The following is a 17,802-nucleotide window of genomic DNA, read 5'->3' on the forward strand; positions in this document are numbered from 1 at the left end:
CAAAAAAACAATATAAAGAATAAAACTTCCTGCCAAAATAACAGGGAAGGTAAATAATAGAATGATATCAGAGGTTCCCAGGAGCATGCAAGTATAATAAGTCCAATGAGTTGGCCAGATCAATAATCTGCAGCAGAGATCTCCAACCCCCAGTCAATGGACCTACATTGGGCCGTAGCATGCCAGAAACCGGTCCGTGCAAACAAGCAAAGCCCAATCCGTGGGATGCTGGCAGCACATGAAACCACGCCTCCTCTGGTCTGTGGAAAAGCCTCTCTCCATGGAATCGGTTCCCTGGGGCCCAAAGATTGGGGACCACAGATCTACAGGACAAAACAGATTTCTCTACCTATTTTCAGCATTCTCTTTTTGATTGAATAAGTACATGTGTAGTTCTCTTCAGCCTTCAGTCCCTCTACAAACAACACTGTTGCTGATATGTACTAAATATTGTCCATTTCATTTTCAATCAAACTTTAAGCATTCGCTGACAAGTGTAATGATCCAAAAGTAATGCCAAGGGCCAGCATTCAATGGATTTGAATGAAGCATGCGCATAACAGAGAAAAACAAAACTACATATTGAGAGTTCATCTTGAGCCCCAACTTTTAACTATATTTAAAATCTTCATTTTTATAAAATATAAACAATTCTATATAGAATAGAATATAAAGATGTAATATCATTGGATGATTTCAGGATGTAATGAAATGCCATAATATAAATTTACTTCAAATTTAATATGCCTTATGTTGAAAGGATGTAATAAGAGCTAGGTTTAATGGATGTTTAATAATTATAACAATTTGTATACATGTATATTAGATTGATGATACTAATAATGGGGAAAACCATGGAATTGAAAATTATTAGAGAATGTTATCAATGCTAAAATAATAGAATGACTTAGAATAGGATAAAAAAAATAACTCTTTATTATTGGATATATTGAAGATGATATAATGAATAATTATAATATAAATGGTTATATATTTAGAATACCTTGTTTAAAATGGAGAAACAATAGTGATAATCAAACAAAGGAAGCATAATAACAATGTATACAAAGATATTTGATTGACAATATGTGAATTTTGATAAAATTCAAGTGATGACTATGGAAAGGACGCAGAAAGACCTTGTAACCAATTGACACACTGTATGTAGTTGAAGAGGCTTTTATGTTATATGTGTTGTGTGTTTGTGTTTGTTTTAAAATAAAATTTTCATTAATAAAAAAAAATATTCCTTCTTGTGTGTTGACAAACCAAGCCCCCCCGTCTCTCTCCTCGGGACCTCAGCAATCCAAAATGGCCTTGGCCTCTCAGTGTCATCTTGTGCTCACAGTCAATGTGGCAAACAAGAGTTTTCTCTCTTTGTCTAGCAGATGAATGGTCACTCCACCCCAGTGGCTCTTAGCACACATTCATCTGTCCTCAAATACACAGGCTTAGCTTCTGATTCACCAGGACAATGTTATGCAGATCACTGATTTGGTTCAGATGCAAAAATAGTCCTGGAGCAGCTTAGAAACGTGGAGAGAATCCAGACTGGCGTCCAGCTGTCACTGCTCTCCCACTTCCTTCCTACTGAATATTCATGGTTTTAATGGGAAATTTCATCATCACAATATGGGTTAACCAAAGATGTATCAATCAATGATAAGTTGTAGCTCCGATGGAGAAAAGAAAAGAGTGAAAACAGATTCACTCTCTTTTATTCTTCCAATGCTTAATTAATATAAATGAAACAAATACAGGAAGTCATCTACTTACAACCACAGTTGAGCCAAACGTTTCTGTTCTTAAGTGAGATATTTGTTAAGTGAGTTTTGCCCCATTTTATAATTTTTCTTGCCACTTTTGTTAAGGGAGTCACTGCAATTGATAAGTTAGCAACACCGTTGTTAAGTGAATTTGGCTTTCCCATTTGCTTGTCAGAAGCCACAGAAGGTAAATAACATGACCCCAGGATACCGCAGCTGTCATAAATATGAACCAGTTGTCAAGCATCCGAATGTAAATCACATGGCCATGGGGATGCTGCAATGGTCATATGTGTGAAAAATAGTCACGAGTCATTTTTTTCCAGTGATATTGTAACTGCGAGCGGTCACTAAGTGAACTGTTGTAAGCTGATGACCACCAGTACATTGTTTTGATCCTTGACCAAAACCCTACTTGCAAGGTCCTCTCAATAATAAGCTCTTTAAGATCCAACACCAAGATAGGCAAATACCCACACAGCACACTGTGTGTTCAAAAACATTTGTGGGTGGTTCTAGGAGAAAGAAACAATATATTTTGTTCTGGTTCAAACATAAAGGTTTTGGCCAGAATTTAATCGGAGGATGAGATGAAAATCAAACTGGGTCAAACAGCAAGTGCAGAAGCGCAAAAGACCCCCACCAGGGAAGATCTAGGTTTCCAGAATGGGACAACTTGCCACAGCCAACTTGCTGTGGGACAATTTAACAATTCAATTTAATTATTCAAAATTAATTTAAAATTAATTTTTAATTTTTGTCAATCACATTTAATTCCCTCCTTCGACATCCTTTTTTTAATGATTCTATTCCCCCATTTCTTTGATAATTAGTGTCACTCTTGACCCACAGTGAATTGTCCTGCAGCGAGTTTGCTACAGCAAGTTGGCCGTGGCGAGTTGTTCGTGAATTGTCATAGACTCCTGTGCCTCTGCTATTATTCCTCCTCACCCAGCAACACTTAAAACCCGGAATCTGAAGCCAAACTGAAGTCCACAACTGATGAAGCAGAAAAACACAGCAGGCAAGAGATAGTTCGTTGTTTCTGAGCTAACTAAGAATATTTCACACAGAGAAGTTCCCCTTTCCGTAGAAGATGGAACTCCACAAAATATCAGCCAATGAACTGCAGCAAGCAAAACAAAGCTTCATTTTTGTGTAGTGGTCATCAACAAACACAAGATTATTGTTAAAGCTTGGTGACTTCAGTCCAACACGATTTTCAGGATGGCTGGAACAAAGGCTTTGGAGAAGCAGTGCTCAACGTTCTTGTACAGGTAGTCCTTGACTTACGACCATTCATAATTATTATGGTGCTGAAAGAAAGGACATATAGCCTGTACTCAATGCTATGGCCACTGCAGTGCCATACACAATGAAAATTCAGGCACTTGGCTATCTATCCTTCCGCTCTTATGACTACAGGTAGTCCTCGACTTACAACAGTTCACTTAGTGACTCTTCAAAGTTACAAAGGCATTGGAAAAAGTGATTTATGACCATTTTTCACACTTATGACCGCTGCAACATCCACACGGTCACATGTTTTACATTTGGATGCTTGGCAACTGGTTCATATTTATGATGGTCGCAGTGTTCCTGGGGTCATGTGATCTCCTTTAGCGATCTTCTGACAAGCAAAGTCAATGGGGAAGACAGATTCGCTTCACAACCACGTTACTCTTTGAACCACTGCAGTGATTCACTTGACAAACGTGGCAAGAAAAGTTGCAATATGGGGGGGGGGGAACTCACTTAACAAATTTCTCACTTAGCAACATAAATTCTGGGGCTCAATTGTGGTCGTAAGTCAAGGACTACTTGTACAGTGATGCTACAACTCCATCTGGGTCCCAGAGCCTTGGGCCTCCTCCCTCCCTTGGCATGCCTTGCTCCCCTTCCCTCTCCTGAAGACTGCCTCTTCAAAAGCATGCCCAGCCAAGGCAATGCACAGCTTTCCTCCAGAGAAGTCCCTCACACTATCCCAAGAAATGGAGGAAATTCTGGATCCGTCCACAATTCTTGTGATCTCAGAAGAGCACAATTTTTCAAATCACACAATTTGGAATGTTAATGATGATGTACTTCTGAGCAAATGCACAAATGATGCCCACTTCCAGAATGGCACAAGATCTCATGTCGCACCAGCTGGGTCCTCTTTTGGAAAGGTGAGTTTTGGTAAGTGGGGCAGGGAGGAGACCCACGGCCTGAAGCAACCCAGAAGCAAGCCCAAGGCTGGTGAGACCCTACAGGGTGGGAAGCTATGCAACGGGAGGGGGGGGGCTCAGTGGGTGGAGAGACCCAACATAGCCCAATTGAGAGAGGTGGTCTGGGCCTGCACTGGGCCATCCCAACCTCCAGACACACGCACTCAGATTACTGACCTAGTATTTAGTTAACAGCCACCACAAAGAAATCTGGGCTAGTCATGTGGACATTTTGTTTAATGAGCACAATAACTTACAACCATAATTCCAGGCTCAATTTTGGTCATAATTTGGAGGATTGCTTGTATTTAGCAACTTGTTTTGCACCTTACAAATTCCCCAAAATAGTAGTTCTCCATTTTTTTGCAAGAAGCTCCCTCTACTTCCAGCAAACCTAAAGTAAAATACCAAATACCAGGAAATGGATATAACTACAGGCAGAGACTTGAACCATATTGCAAAACTTTTCTACACACCTCATTTCTTTCAGAAGAATACTTAGCCAACAGTAACTCCAAGATCTTTAGAAAGTTTGTTACGTTAGCAAAAAAAAAAAAAAAAACCTCCCTCAATTATGCAGAACTTAGGTAAAAGCTGTAACCAGCTTCTCAAAATTTTAAGATATTGTTTAGGAGGAATATGAGAAACCGGCTGATAAACACAGGTGGAAATATTCAGTAGACAGAAGTACAAAGAATTTGCTAGCTCTGAAATTGCTCTTTGAAGGAAAAATTAAGCCTATTTCATAGCTGAACACTATGCAGCAGCCCAAGAGAGACATTATTGACGATTCTGTGCTTTTTGATACAGATATAGCTGTTATTCAAAGAGAAGCAGAAAGGAAATTAAGCAATTGTGCATCCAGCAAAAAGCCTTTTCTCAACCACTAGATCACAAGCTCCCGTTCTCTGCATTCCTCATTTTAATTTGAAAGTTTTACTTAAATCAGAAATATTTTATGCTGCTGGGCCAAAATCCCATGCAAATTGTAGTGACTTAATTTTTTTTGGACAAAACAGGCAGTGTTGCAGGGACTACTGTCTAGTTAAAACTCTATTAACAAGAATGAAGTCCAAGACTTCCAAAGACTTACACACATTTAATAATGCAGGGGGGGAGCTCCAACCGAGTCTGGTTGCTTTCTGGGGAGCATCTACTATATATACATATGAATAATGACAGGTGTGACTTTTTTTTTTAAAGTGCTGTATGGGCACGGTGAAAGCAAGGACGGTTTGCGAGAATAGAAAGAGGTATATACAGTTAATAACATTGAGGTAAACTAGATTTAGCAGCCCATCTTTTTCTTAAGGTTAGTGTGTTTATTATTTCAGACAGTCTTTCCGCATAATATTGCCTACCGCAAAAGGGAACAGCGTGACAGTTACAGAGCACAGAACATATACGGGTATGTGTATGTATGATGCCAGTATCTTTATAGTAGTTAACTATAATCTCAGCCTTTACTTTGTCTATTATCCTCAAATTGTCAGACCCTCTGATCTTAACTGCTTGCCCCCATTCCCAGGTCTAGGAAGCAAAAGCATACACGCACACACACACTGCATTGCAAGGCAGATTCCTTGAATGGCTTTTCTAAGATAGGTATTCAAAAACTGAATGTAATGGAAGCGCTGAAGCTAGCTTGGAATAAAACCGCTCGGGCGCGCAAGGCTCGGCAGTTTAAACAGAAGCATGACTCATCACCGCAGCTATTTATTACATTCTGGTTACAAAAATGCAGAGGTAGGGATGATCTGCTTAACTAAGTTTCTCAAAAGAGAGGGGCGGGAGGGGAACATGCTGTTTGAGGCCACCTTTGGCCTGATGGGAATCTCTGTAAGAGGCAGACCTGGGAAGCCTCAGCCATCTTGGTTTGAGATCTGACAACTCCAACAGGATTGCCTACATCCTGTTCAGGCTCTGTTGGAAATAGGTAACTACCTGTTTACTACATTTTTATTGGGAGGTACTCATTAATGAGCCTTAACTAATGAGCTAAACAGCTGTACTAACTGCTTAATGACTGAAACTATTCTGGTGATATTGCTGAAGAACTCCAGGTGCCATCTGCTCACTGCAATTTCCAGGCAGACAGTAAAATGATAATGTCTATCTGATCACAAAGTACGCAAGAAAGCCGAAGTATTTTTTTTTAAAAAAAAAAAGCAAATAAACCCACAAACCATTTTGAACCAGTGCTCTGTGCAACAAATAAACAAAATGTCAGCTCCGAAAGAACAATGGGGACTCATGGAAGGATTTTCCAAACTCTCCACTCAGCTGAAAGTAGAAGTACAGTATGTAAAGATCTGTTTAAGGCACATAGACAGAGCTTTTGTAGACACACAAAACTGTTGTGTGCCAACTCTGGTAACTCTGCTACTGGTCCCAGTTTTGCTTAACTCTCCTAGAACTTTTTCCCCGCAGTGACGATTCCCAGAATGAGACGCTCCTGTCTGATACAGCAACTGAGAAGTCGTCGTCTACTACTACTATTACTACTACTACTACTACTACTACTACTACTACTACTACTACTACTATTGTTCCCTCCATGCGTAGGAAGATCACAGCTAATGGTCAATCTTCAAATGTAGGGGTTGAATGAGGGTTGCTGAAAGACAAACTGCAAAGCAGGAAAGAGATAAAGAGATAGCACAAATGCAATAAATACTTTTCTAAGTTCCTATCATTGTTTCGCATCAGGTTATCCTCTTCATTATTTTCATTGGGTTAATGTTTATGCATCTTTGATCAATATTTAACTCCTTCATTAGGTCAGTGCTTTGAAATAAGGACGCTTCTATGAAAAGAGCTCATCCAGAAATCTTGCCTGTCTCTGCGGCACAAAGCAGAACACCAAATGCAGCAGAGAGAAAGAAAGCTCTTTTTAATTCTATATCGATGCTTCTGATCTTCCCAATGGAGGAGGACAGTGGAATCTCTTAAGGACTTATATTTCATTATGCTGGTTCCCTCAGAGGAAAAGGAGCGTCCTTAACAGTCCCCCATTGTATTCACACCTGCATGGCTATAAATTACACAAACAGCCTTCAGGCTCAGCATGTTTATTGATCTAAGATCAAATGAAGACTTACAGACTCAATTCTCATCAACAGCCCATCTCCTAAAAATTTATCAGTGATACAGAGCGCTTTCTTCTCAGCCAGAGCTAGACACTGGGGTGTCCTCCAGATGTTTTCAAGAAAAAAACATCCTTTGCCATCAGCTACACTGGCTGGGATTGACATCTGGATTTACCTACTAGTGCAAAGTCAGATCTAAATGTGAACTAGCATTAAATATTTTTGTCTAGACGTTTCATATACATCCCCTTTTAATGTTCATCTATTTAGTTCCTATCTGTTAACACAAACAATTCCTATACCTATCTCCTAGGAAATAAGACCCAATAAGTTTATTATAGATGAACATAACATCTAAATGGCTGCAGCAAATCAGTAGGAAAGGCTTCTACAAATATCCTAAATCATAACATTTAGAGTAAATATACCACTGAGAAAGATTTCTAGTGAAACATATTGGCTATTATGTTTTTATTGTATCTGTATTAACTGTTGGATTAGGATTAGAGAGACCCAAGTTGAAATCTATCTTCATGTCCCTGAGTCCCTTCGGGGAATAGGGCGGCTTACAAATCGAATAAATACCAATACCAATACCAATGTCACTCCCTTCAGAACAAAGAACCAGCATGGCGGTGTGGTTCAAATATTGGACTACAGACTAGGAGACTGTGAGTTCTAGTTCCCTGCTGCACCATGTGATATAAGGATAAGGGATGATAAGGGATCAAAGCTGCTGTTGTGTAGATAAAAGAGAAAGCCATACTAAACTTGCCTAGAGCACTTAAAAAAAAGGCGGGGATAGAAAAACCAACAAATACAGATAGTCCACAACTTACAACAATCAGAGTCTGCCCATTATGATCAGAAGTTGTAACAATCATAAAAATGAGTCACCCATGTGACCAACTTGATTTTACGAACTTTTTTGCATTGGTTTTAAAGTGAATGTCACAACTGTAAGGCAAACCCATTATTTGCTGTGGGCCATTTTGATCAAAAATAGGAAATAAACACCAGTTTTCAGCAAAAAAAAAAAAAAAAACCTTGTAAAACCCAGTCATGTGACAGCAGGATGCTGCAAATGGTCATATATGCAGGCTGGTTGATGAGCCCCCAACATATACTCACATGTATATGAGAGCTCAGCGGGGGGGGGGGGGGGGGAGAAGGAGGCTGTCGGAATTTTGTAACCAGGTCATAGATATTCCCAGAAAGTCTGTCGTAACATCAAATTGTCACTAAATGATCAGTCATAAGTCAACAACTACTTATACTCCACTATGTCAATATACAGTTCTCATTTTTGTCTTCACAAAAACTGGATCGATTAACCTTATCTGGTGTAATAACTGAAAATGTGGTATTTTTATTTATTAAAGAAAGAGTCTGAAACCTTTCTATTCTGAGCTCTCAGCTTGTATTTCTTAAGCTAGGGCTCTGTATGCTTCACTGTTATTTTAGTTTCCCTGCATTTCCTTGTTATTTGCCATTTTAGTCTTTCAGTTAGCTATTTATCCTGGCAAATACAACTTAAACTTCAAAGCATGCTAGAATCACACAAGCCACAATCAAGAACTACGGTACATGACAGCAGCACAAGCCTCTGAAGGGCTAATAGACCTTTACATATTTTAATAAAAAAGCATATTATTTACAGAAAAGGGTTTTTAAAAATGAGTATTTTTACAATCAGTACTTAACAGGGGACACAATGATCTAATTCAGTGTTTGCATTCTTGATTCAAGCCTATTTGAGATTTATTGAACTGAAAAGGAATTAAGAACTGGGGGATTCCTCCCCACCTCTCCTCTTGGCACAGAAGACGCAGTCTAGGTATTCCTAATTGTGTGCTAGGAACCAGGTGGCCTCTTCTATGGTTGGATGCAGGGAAAGAGGCTGTCTCTAAGTCTTGCTGCTTTTCCTCATTCATAACCTGAGCTGCAGATTAAAGAAAGCTCTGCAAACTCTGTTATTATTCAAATGGTGACTCCAACCTTTGCCTGTTTTGCCTGCAAGACTAAAGCTTAATTTAATCTACAGCTGTTTCCCAAATACTACAAACAAAACTGATCACAGTATGAGGGACAAGACCAGAAGCCATAAAAATTGAACTGTTTAGGCAGGGCCTTCCTTATCCATCAGAATTTGAGATTGCCAATGCATCTCCTAACTTGGAGGAGAAAAAAACAGAAGACGAGGAACTATGGCCTGAGATTAGAAGCAGCAGAATCTGGACATAACGTGTGTTACGGTGTATGATACTGAATCCTGTCTGTATAAAAGTAAATAGTGTATCCAGTCAAGTAAGAAATCTAACTCATGTTTTTTGTTTTTATCCAAACTATCTCACCAACCTAAGACCATCTAAATGGATCGTTGGTTCCTGCATGGTGATATAACACCTCTGGAAGTTTTCAAAACCATGGAAAATGTTTTAATATCTTAACTTATAACAATTAAAAATATGGGAATGGACATGGAAGATGACAAGAAAAGAAACAGGTAAGCATAACTATATAAATATTTAGTGAGAATTTTCATTTAATAAAATTACTCCCAGGTAATTTCTGAATTCAATGTTACTGAATAATAAAAAGATTAAAACTATTATATAATAAACTTTTTAAGAAGATACAAGGCAATACAAAATAATATACTCTCAAAAGGATGTTAACATATAACTTGAGTCATATTGGGAAAAACAAGGGGAAATTTTTAAAACAAAGGTATTGCATAGATTTTGAAAATCATAAATCCATAAGGAAGGAAGTAGTCATTCTCTGGGTTTGACTGATTTGTAAACTTGGAATAAACTTGCTGTCCCTAAAGACCACCCAGAAGCTTCAACTGATCCAGAAGGTGGCAGCTTCACAAGCTGCACTGGGTGAGGTGCAATTCAAGGTATTGCTTGTAACCTACAAAGCACTACAAGGCACAGGGCCTGGTTCCTGAAAGAACTAACATCTTCAATAGTATATACCAGTGGCCTCCAACCTTGGCAACTTTAAGACCTGTGGACTTCAACTTCCAGAGTTCCTCAGCCAGCATTGCTGGCTGAGGAACTGGGACTTGAAGTCCACAAGTCTTAAAGTTGCCAAAGTTGGAGACCACTGGTATATACCACACTGATTCAATCCTGCAGAATGAGTGTGCTTCAGGTTCCTTCAATTAAACTATGTCATCTATCAGGACCCCAGAAGTGAACCTTCTCTGTAGCAGTGCCTGCCCCCTGGAATAAAGACCCCCGTCTGTTCCCCAATCCAGATGGCTCTGATTCTACTGTTGATCAAAGGAGCTGTGAAAACCTCCAACCAGTCCTTTGGAGAAGGAGAGAGACCACTTGCTTCCTCATGCTTGCCATCTTTTATCTTTTATTGATTTTATTGGTAATTTTTAATGTCTGGTTGTTGTGCGTCATATAATTGTTCAGTTCATGTAGCATACAAGTTTAATAAAGTATTATTGCTAAATAAATGAGCTATAATTCATTTATTATTCTAAAGCCAATTATTTCATAAGGGTATGCTTTAGGCAGGGCTCAATCTGTATCCAGTCTCATGTATAGAGATGAAACAAAACTATTTTGCTTTAATATCTGACATTTATATAACATAATGAGATAAGAGCATTTAAACGTTTTCAGATTTTTCATAATCATTTCTTGAGCACCTTGTAAGAACCAAATGATGTGGGACTAACACGAAACAGGGGGTTGGACTAGAAGACCACCGCAGCCCCTTCCCACTCTGTTATTCTGTATCCCTGTCTCATGCAAAGATTGCTACTTATCCCCATTTAACAGCAACAGACTTTAGGAATTGTTGTCCAATATATCTGGCTGTTGCAATGTACAGACAGCTGGATTAAATGTCACAAAATGCTGGAAAGACCAACCTCAGAACTAATGCTCTTCCATTCTCTGGGGCTTCAGCTGTAGAATGACAGATGTGTAGAAGTCTCTCTCTTCAGCTCATAAAACTGTTGTTACATGTAAGATTTCCTACATGAAGTCCATTTCATATTAAATCCTAATAAACACTTCGAAGGACTGAAGCCATTTCAACTTGTTAAAGGTAATGTCTACTCCAAGGTCTTGGAAACAAGAGAGAAGTAGCATCTCCCGGCTTCTTTCAGAATGTTGGACTTCGCCATCCAACTGGATGGTCTGGTCTTTCTCCAGGTATTAAGAAGGTCCACTCATTCTGCTTCCTCAAAATCATCAAAATTCACTTGATGCCGCCACTTTGATCTTAAAACTTTATTTCTGATAATACATTCGGCACAAATATCCATAGAATATGGTTTTTAAAAAAGTCAATGTGGCCATGGATGGTGCAATTGAAGCTCAGCCACTTACATGTTTGTGCACAATGCACACAAAAACTAGGTTCCACCACAAAACCGCGATGCCCTTATCCGCGCCGACATAAGTGCGGAGGCAAATCCGCGGCGTCCGAAGCGCTAAGAAAAAAACGACCCTACCGCTGCAACAACAGCGCGGTGACAGAAGGGCGTTCTACATGCTTCGTTCTTTGCCTCCAAAGGTAGCCCTCCTCCTCCAGCTGACAGCGGCAGCGGGCACGGGGCAAAGCGGGCTGCCCAGCAGCAGCAGCCCGTGGGAAGGGTCCAGCTCAGCCGCGGGGGGCAGCAGGAAGCGGAGGAGGACGCGGCAGCGGCGGCGGCTGAGGCTCTCCTGGGCCGGCGAAGCGGGCTTGCCCGGCGGGGGCAGGCTGCCCTCTTCTTCCTCAACAACATCTCCTTGGACGGGCGGCCTCCACCGCCGGCGCCTCCCCCGGAGGAAGAGGCAGGGCGGGCGGGCGGCGGCGGCTGAGGCTCTCCCGGGGCCGGCGAAGCGGGTTGCCCGGTGGCGGCGGCCACCCATCCAAGGAGATGTTGTTGAGGAAGAAGAGGGCGGCCTGCCTCTGCCGGGCAAGCCCGCTTCGCCGGCCCCGGGAGAGCCTCAGCCGCCGCCGCCGCTGCGTCCTCCTCCGCCGTCGGCGGCCCTGCTCGCCCCCCCCCCCGCGGGCTTCCTGCTGTCCCCCGTGGCTGTGCTGGACCCTTCCCGCAGGCTGCTGCTGCCGCTGTCAGCTGGAGGAGGAGGGCTACCTTTGGAGGCAAAGAACGAAGCATGTAGAACGCCCTTCTGTCACCGCGCTGTTGTCCCCGCGGTGATGACGCGCGGTGATGACGTCGCGACTTTAGTGACGCGATTTAATCTCCGCTATTTTGCGTAGCGCGGTTTTGTCGTGCCACGAAAAACTAGGCATACTTTGACTGCATTGAGATGGCACCATCTTGGTTTTTTCCCCCTACATAACCTGCAGACACATCTATTACCAGGAGTCAAGCTCGCAGCCCACAGGCAATCACACACTGGCCATGCTCACCCCTGGTTTAGCGAGGGGGGGGGGAGTTGAGATACATCACCTGACAAGTTTGACACCCCTGCTTTATATGCTATATAGAGAGAAGGGAGGAGGCATCTTCAAAAGATCTCCAGGAATCAATGACAGAGAACTGTAAGACAACCAATGTAGGATTTCAACAGCACATGCAAATTTTGTTACTGGTTTTAACTCTAGAAGAACAAACTTGCCAGCCACTACAATATTCTAGAATACACAGTACAGCAAACGGGGCATTTCATAAAGAATTCCACGTCACAAAAAGAGTTACACAGTTGTATCCTTTAAGTACTAGGACATTCCCTAAAATTCAGTGCAATCAGTTTCCTAACCATTCACGTTCCTTCTAAACTTTCTTTCTGACAATAAGAAAGCAAAATAACAAATTCCAAAACTTATGAAATATTTTTAGCTGACATGTCTGGACAGTTCACAGTTTACATCGAAGTATCATATCTAGAAAACTAACTGTAAAACCAGAATTCCTCAAGAATTCACTGGTGCCACAAAAGATTTAGGCAGCCAGAGCACCTGTCTCTCTTATAATCATTATTAGGTACCTTGGAGGTCTTCTATCCAACCCTCTGTTCAGGGAAGGAGACCTTATACCTTCCACCATTACTGTCTTATATCAGCCCTCATTTGCTATGATCTTCTGCAACATTCTTCCTTGTATTATGTAGGTGTTAAGATTGTAGTTACATGATAGTACATCTAGAACATAATGCTGTTCTTTTGAAACTATTGAAAGTATAAATTGTAAACTCAAAATCTAAAACAACACCCACTATCTAAAAACAAAAACCACAATCCACTGGCTCGTTCACTGTCATTCACACTGAAAATAAATATTACAATTCAGTACAAGAGCACTAAGATCTACTGTTTGAAACAGGAGAACAAACTAGAACTCAGGATGCAATTCATCCCAATGCAGGGTGGAACTGACATCAGAGAAAGTGCTGTACTTAACGTGACATCAGACAAGGTGCTGTACTTAACGTAAGTTACACTTCTCTTACACAAGATGAATAATAGTTTTCCCTGCCCCTCTAGTAGTATTGCAAGCACCAAGAGCATGGGTAATGGAAACACTAATTGAGCCTTAGGTTGCAACTTTTAGGGATGAGGGGATCATTTAGAAGTCTAAGACAAAACTGTGAGTGTTCAAATAATGACTGTCATATTTCTGACAATTCATTAAAGAACTGCCATGGTGTGAATGACCAACCACAAAACCATCATTTACCAAGCAGTGAACTGGTGAGTTTGGCTTCCTTTATCTTTCTAGCCTTCTGAGATGCTGTCCATCAAACCCACTCTATCACTGCGCATTCTCTGGGGGAGACACCACCCTTCCAAACGATACACTAAAGCACAACTTAGTTTTGCTTCCTAAGGACATTTTGAGGCCCACTTGAGGCATTTTCAAAATAGAGATATGAGAGAAGCTGGTGTTTTATGGGAAATGGCTTTAAATGTCTCTCTGCTTTAAATTAGAAAAGCCAGCAACTATATTAAAGTCTGGGAAGATAGGCAGTCTGGTGGACACCAAGGGAGCTAGCTGTCTGCAAGGACACAGATATTCACATTGATTTCCTCAGTAACTAGCTATTCCTTCCACGTCACTTTTGCTTCCTTTACCCTTAGTTCAGCCAGAAAGTGAGACATTTTCCAATTTCAGAACTCCTCCCCCTGTGGTTTTCATATTCATGGTTTTAGAATGAAAAAAAAATAAAGAGGAATCTGGTAACGCCTTTTCTGATTAACAAATTTGACTAAAAGGCGCTAAGCTTTTGTAATAAGCCTTTTAATACAATGTATTAGAAAAAAGGCTTCCAGACTCCTCCTGTTTTTTGGTCACAGTAGACACAGCTTTCCTACAATAGCAATGAAAGGAAACCCGAAGTAGCCAGTGCAGCACACTGGACACTTTTCTAACAGAACAAACAGATACAAAGCAATTCCATATCACAATCTAGAATTTAGAAACATTTGGCCTGGTTCACACCAAGTTAAAAACCTGTTTGTAAGTCTTATTTTTCTTTCTAGGAGGATTATCCATGTTATAATTCAAAAGAAAACTAAATTAAGTGGTGCTAATCAGGCTCTTGCCAATACTTACTAGCAGCACCATCTCACCTGAACTTACAATAAAATGCTGCCCATTTTGTGACTGTGAAGCCTGAAAGTAAACCCAATGAAACAAAAGACATTATTCTCCTGCTTAACCAAACTCAGGATTCTATGTGATCAAATAGTGAGTGTTCTTTTTAAGCAGAACATAGTATCTTGCCCCACAGAATGTCTTGACTTCTTTCAAAAACGAAGGACAGAGGGGGGAGTAAAACTCCACCTCATGAGTTAAACATGTCTTCCCACTCTTACATTCAGTCAAACGGATTAATTACAATCTTTTCACTGAAACTTTTTCCAATATTGGTATTATTATTAAAAGCACCATGTTACTGGCCTCAGCCCACAGTTTTGAAGTTATTCAAATATTTGAGAGAGAGAAAAACCAACAAAGAAAGACAGCACAAAGATAAATTTCAGCTTTTTCCAGTAAAACCTATCAAGATTGGCTGGTTTGTGCTCTTAATCTAGAGCTCATTCTTCGCTTGCCCATTTCACAAATTGCCATACTTTGCATTCTTATGAATGGAACACTATAAGAATAAAAATGTTAAGTAATTTCTATTCAGAAGAACTTGGAAAGAGCCGAAACTTAGCCGCAATCATTTCTTAAAGCATCATGAAACAAATAATAAGCCTTTCAATTTAATCTGTGTAGCAGACATATATTTGTTCATGTTCCTTTAGAAATTATTTCTAATAAAATCAGTAGTTTTAAATGCCTAAATTCAGTTGTCTGTTCTGTTAACCAAAGTTAAAAAATGAACCTAGTCAGTAAGGATAAACGAGCAGATGATGCACCACTCAAAACTGGAAAAGCCGAGACCCCAAATAACCTTTATAAAATCCAACTTTTTCTTCTTCTTTGGCTGTGGGTCAATGGGCGCTTTTTTAAAAAATCCACCAGTCAGGTGGGAACCAAGCTTCCGCCTTACTGCTGCTTGAACTTCCAAAAGTTCTGAGGAAAGTCCACAAGTGTTTCTTGTGCCAGCTGCACCCACCTGATTCTCTCAGGCTAGATTTTGGGGGGGACAAAGTCACACAGCCAAAGAGGAAACAACACTGGCTTTTAGGAAAGCGTCTTTCCCAAGACCACCTCACCCAGTCCTGGCAAAAACCTCACGGGTGGGATGCCAGGTCTACCTCTGGTGGGGCTAGATCCGCCCAAGCGAGGCTCTCTGGGCAGCACAGGAAGCCGGGGGTGGGGGTAGGACACCCCTACACAGAAATGGGGCTGCACCCTAAAATCCACAGCAAGACCGAAAAAGCTAGCTTTTGGGGGGAGAGGGGGCAGGGCCAGTTCTACCCACCCTCTGGATCCCCAAGTGTCCCATAATGCTCGGCCAGCAAGGATGCCCAAGGAAGCGACCCTAATGCGCGGCCAGGTTAAGGAACGCCCGAGGTCGTCCCGTCAAGCCTGCCTAGGTGAGCCTAGCGAGGTCCCATCATCCACCGACGCCTCAGGAAGGCCTGGCAGCCGGGTGGGGGGGTTCGCTGATCCTCCCCCCTCCCCGCCCGGGGGTCCCGCGCCGCCCGCTGACCTCGCGCACGTCCTGCAGGCACTCGAGGACGGCCAGGTTGTTGGCCCAGCTGTGCTTGGGGCAGACGCGCATCACGTCTTCACGGCACACCGGCTCTTCGGCCAGCTTCCAGCCTCCGGAGGAGCCGACGCGGGGCGCCCGCCCGCCGCCGCCAACGCCGCCCACGGCCGGCCCGAGTTGAGGCGACTGCTGCTGCTGCGGCTGCGGCTGCTGCCCCCCCTGCGGCTGTCCCTGCGGCTGCCCCGGAGGCGGGAATGCGGCGGCGGCGGCCCCGGCCGGCTGAGCCAGCGCCGGGCCGAGGGCCGCGAGGAAGAGGAGGAGCAGAGGGCCCGGCCCGCGGCGGCCCCGGGCCCCGACACGTCCGCACAGCGCCATCTTGGATGCGACTCCTTCGCTCGGGCCGCCCCGCCCACCGCGACGCCGACGACGCCGAGGCACGCCCACCGCGTCCTTGCGCGCGGCGCCGCGGGGACGGAGACGGCCGTTTCGAGAGGGTGGGGCTGCTGCGCCTCCCCCGTCTCCTTGGCAACCGCTGGGCCCGCTGAGAGGTTTCGGTCGCTTCCGCCGACCGGGCGACGCAACGGGGAGAATGTAACCGGCGCCCGTTTGAGAGAAGAAAAACGCCCGCCGTACAACAGCAAGGACCGGTTGCATTCGCTAACTCCCTGGGCTTACGGGTGGCATCAAACCCTCCTTTAACCATGATTTATTGTTGAACTGTTGTTTGCAGGTCACAACGGCTGGGGGGGGGACGGACAAAACACACGGAGGCTGTTTCAGAAGGAAGCGCATTGCACGTTGATCGCTTTGTATCTTGGGTGCTTGCACTTCTAGGCTGCCAAATCGGAACACCAACACACCAACAAATCCAGGTAGCTTAGTCCTGGTCTGCAAACTCAGCTATGGTGGGCTCGTAAAGATGGGCAACATTGAATATGGGATGGAATGGGAGGACAGAAGAGAACATAAAAGATTGTAGAATAGGATAGAAAACAGAAAAGGAATAGAATTACAGTAAGGATAGAGTAGAATACTAATAGAATAGCAATTAGAATAGAATAGGAATAGAATAGAATTAGAGTAAGGAATAGACTACAGTACAGTAGAATACTAATAGGATAGAATAGCAATTAGAGTAGAAGAATAGAATAAACTTTATGGTCACTTTGAATGTAACCTAATCGTCATACATTAAAATGAACTTTCATTGCATACAGCTTTCAAAGGGTCACCACCTCCAATTTTCACTACATAAACATGACAAAATAAATACAAAATTATGCGTATACCCACATATATTATTATAGGACGCAGAAAAACAACCCAGTTTAGTCCGGATGTATATGCGTGCAAGGCAAGAAGACCGAATTGCGAGTTTAGCAGGCGAATGGCACAGGGAACAAAGCTCTCACAGAATCGAGTTTGAGGAGGGGTAGGGGGAATCTTCCAGGGCTATTAGCTCTCAAAGGGAGAAGCTGCAAAGAAAATGCTGGTCGCTCGCGGGGGAAGATTGGGGACAGGAGCCTGTTAGCTTTTCCGACCTGCAGAGTTTATTCCAAGGCATCAGTTTTCACGAGCAAGCAAAGCACAGCCCTCTTCCTGATTTCTTACTTCGTTATTCTTGCCGAAAAGGATGTGAATTGCAATCCTGTGC

At 42.5% G+C, this 17,802-nt stretch overlaps 1 protein-coding gene across 2 annotated transcripts in view; it reads right to left on the minus strand.

The window, feature by feature from the left end:
- The window catches only part of GLG1 (golgi glycoprotein 1), an 86,840-nt gene extending 70,302 nt beyond the window's left edge, over nucleotides 1–16,538 (minus strand). For both annotated transcript variants that reach the window (XM_087729024.1, XM_087729025.1), the window contains exon 1: nucleotides 16,149–16,538. In XM_087729024.1, the coding sequence (XP_087585150.1) occupies nucleotides 16,149–16,523 (375 nt within the window). In that variant the 5' untranslated portion in view covers nucleotides 16,524–16,538. The remainder of the gene's footprint in view (nucleotides 1–16,148) is intronic.
- Nucleotides 16,539–17,802: the final 1,264 nt, after the last annotated feature.

The sequence above is a fragment of the Thamnophis sirtalis genome, unplaced genomic scaffold (genome assembly GCF_051295495.1).
Source record: "Thamnophis sirtalis isolate CommonGarterSnake01/CBP01778 unplaced genomic scaffold, rThaSir2_p1.2 scaffold_14, whole genome shotgun sequence".
Classification (NCBI taxonomy): Eukaryota; Metazoa; Chordata; class Lepidosauria; order Squamata; family Natricidae; genus Thamnophis; species Thamnophis sirtalis.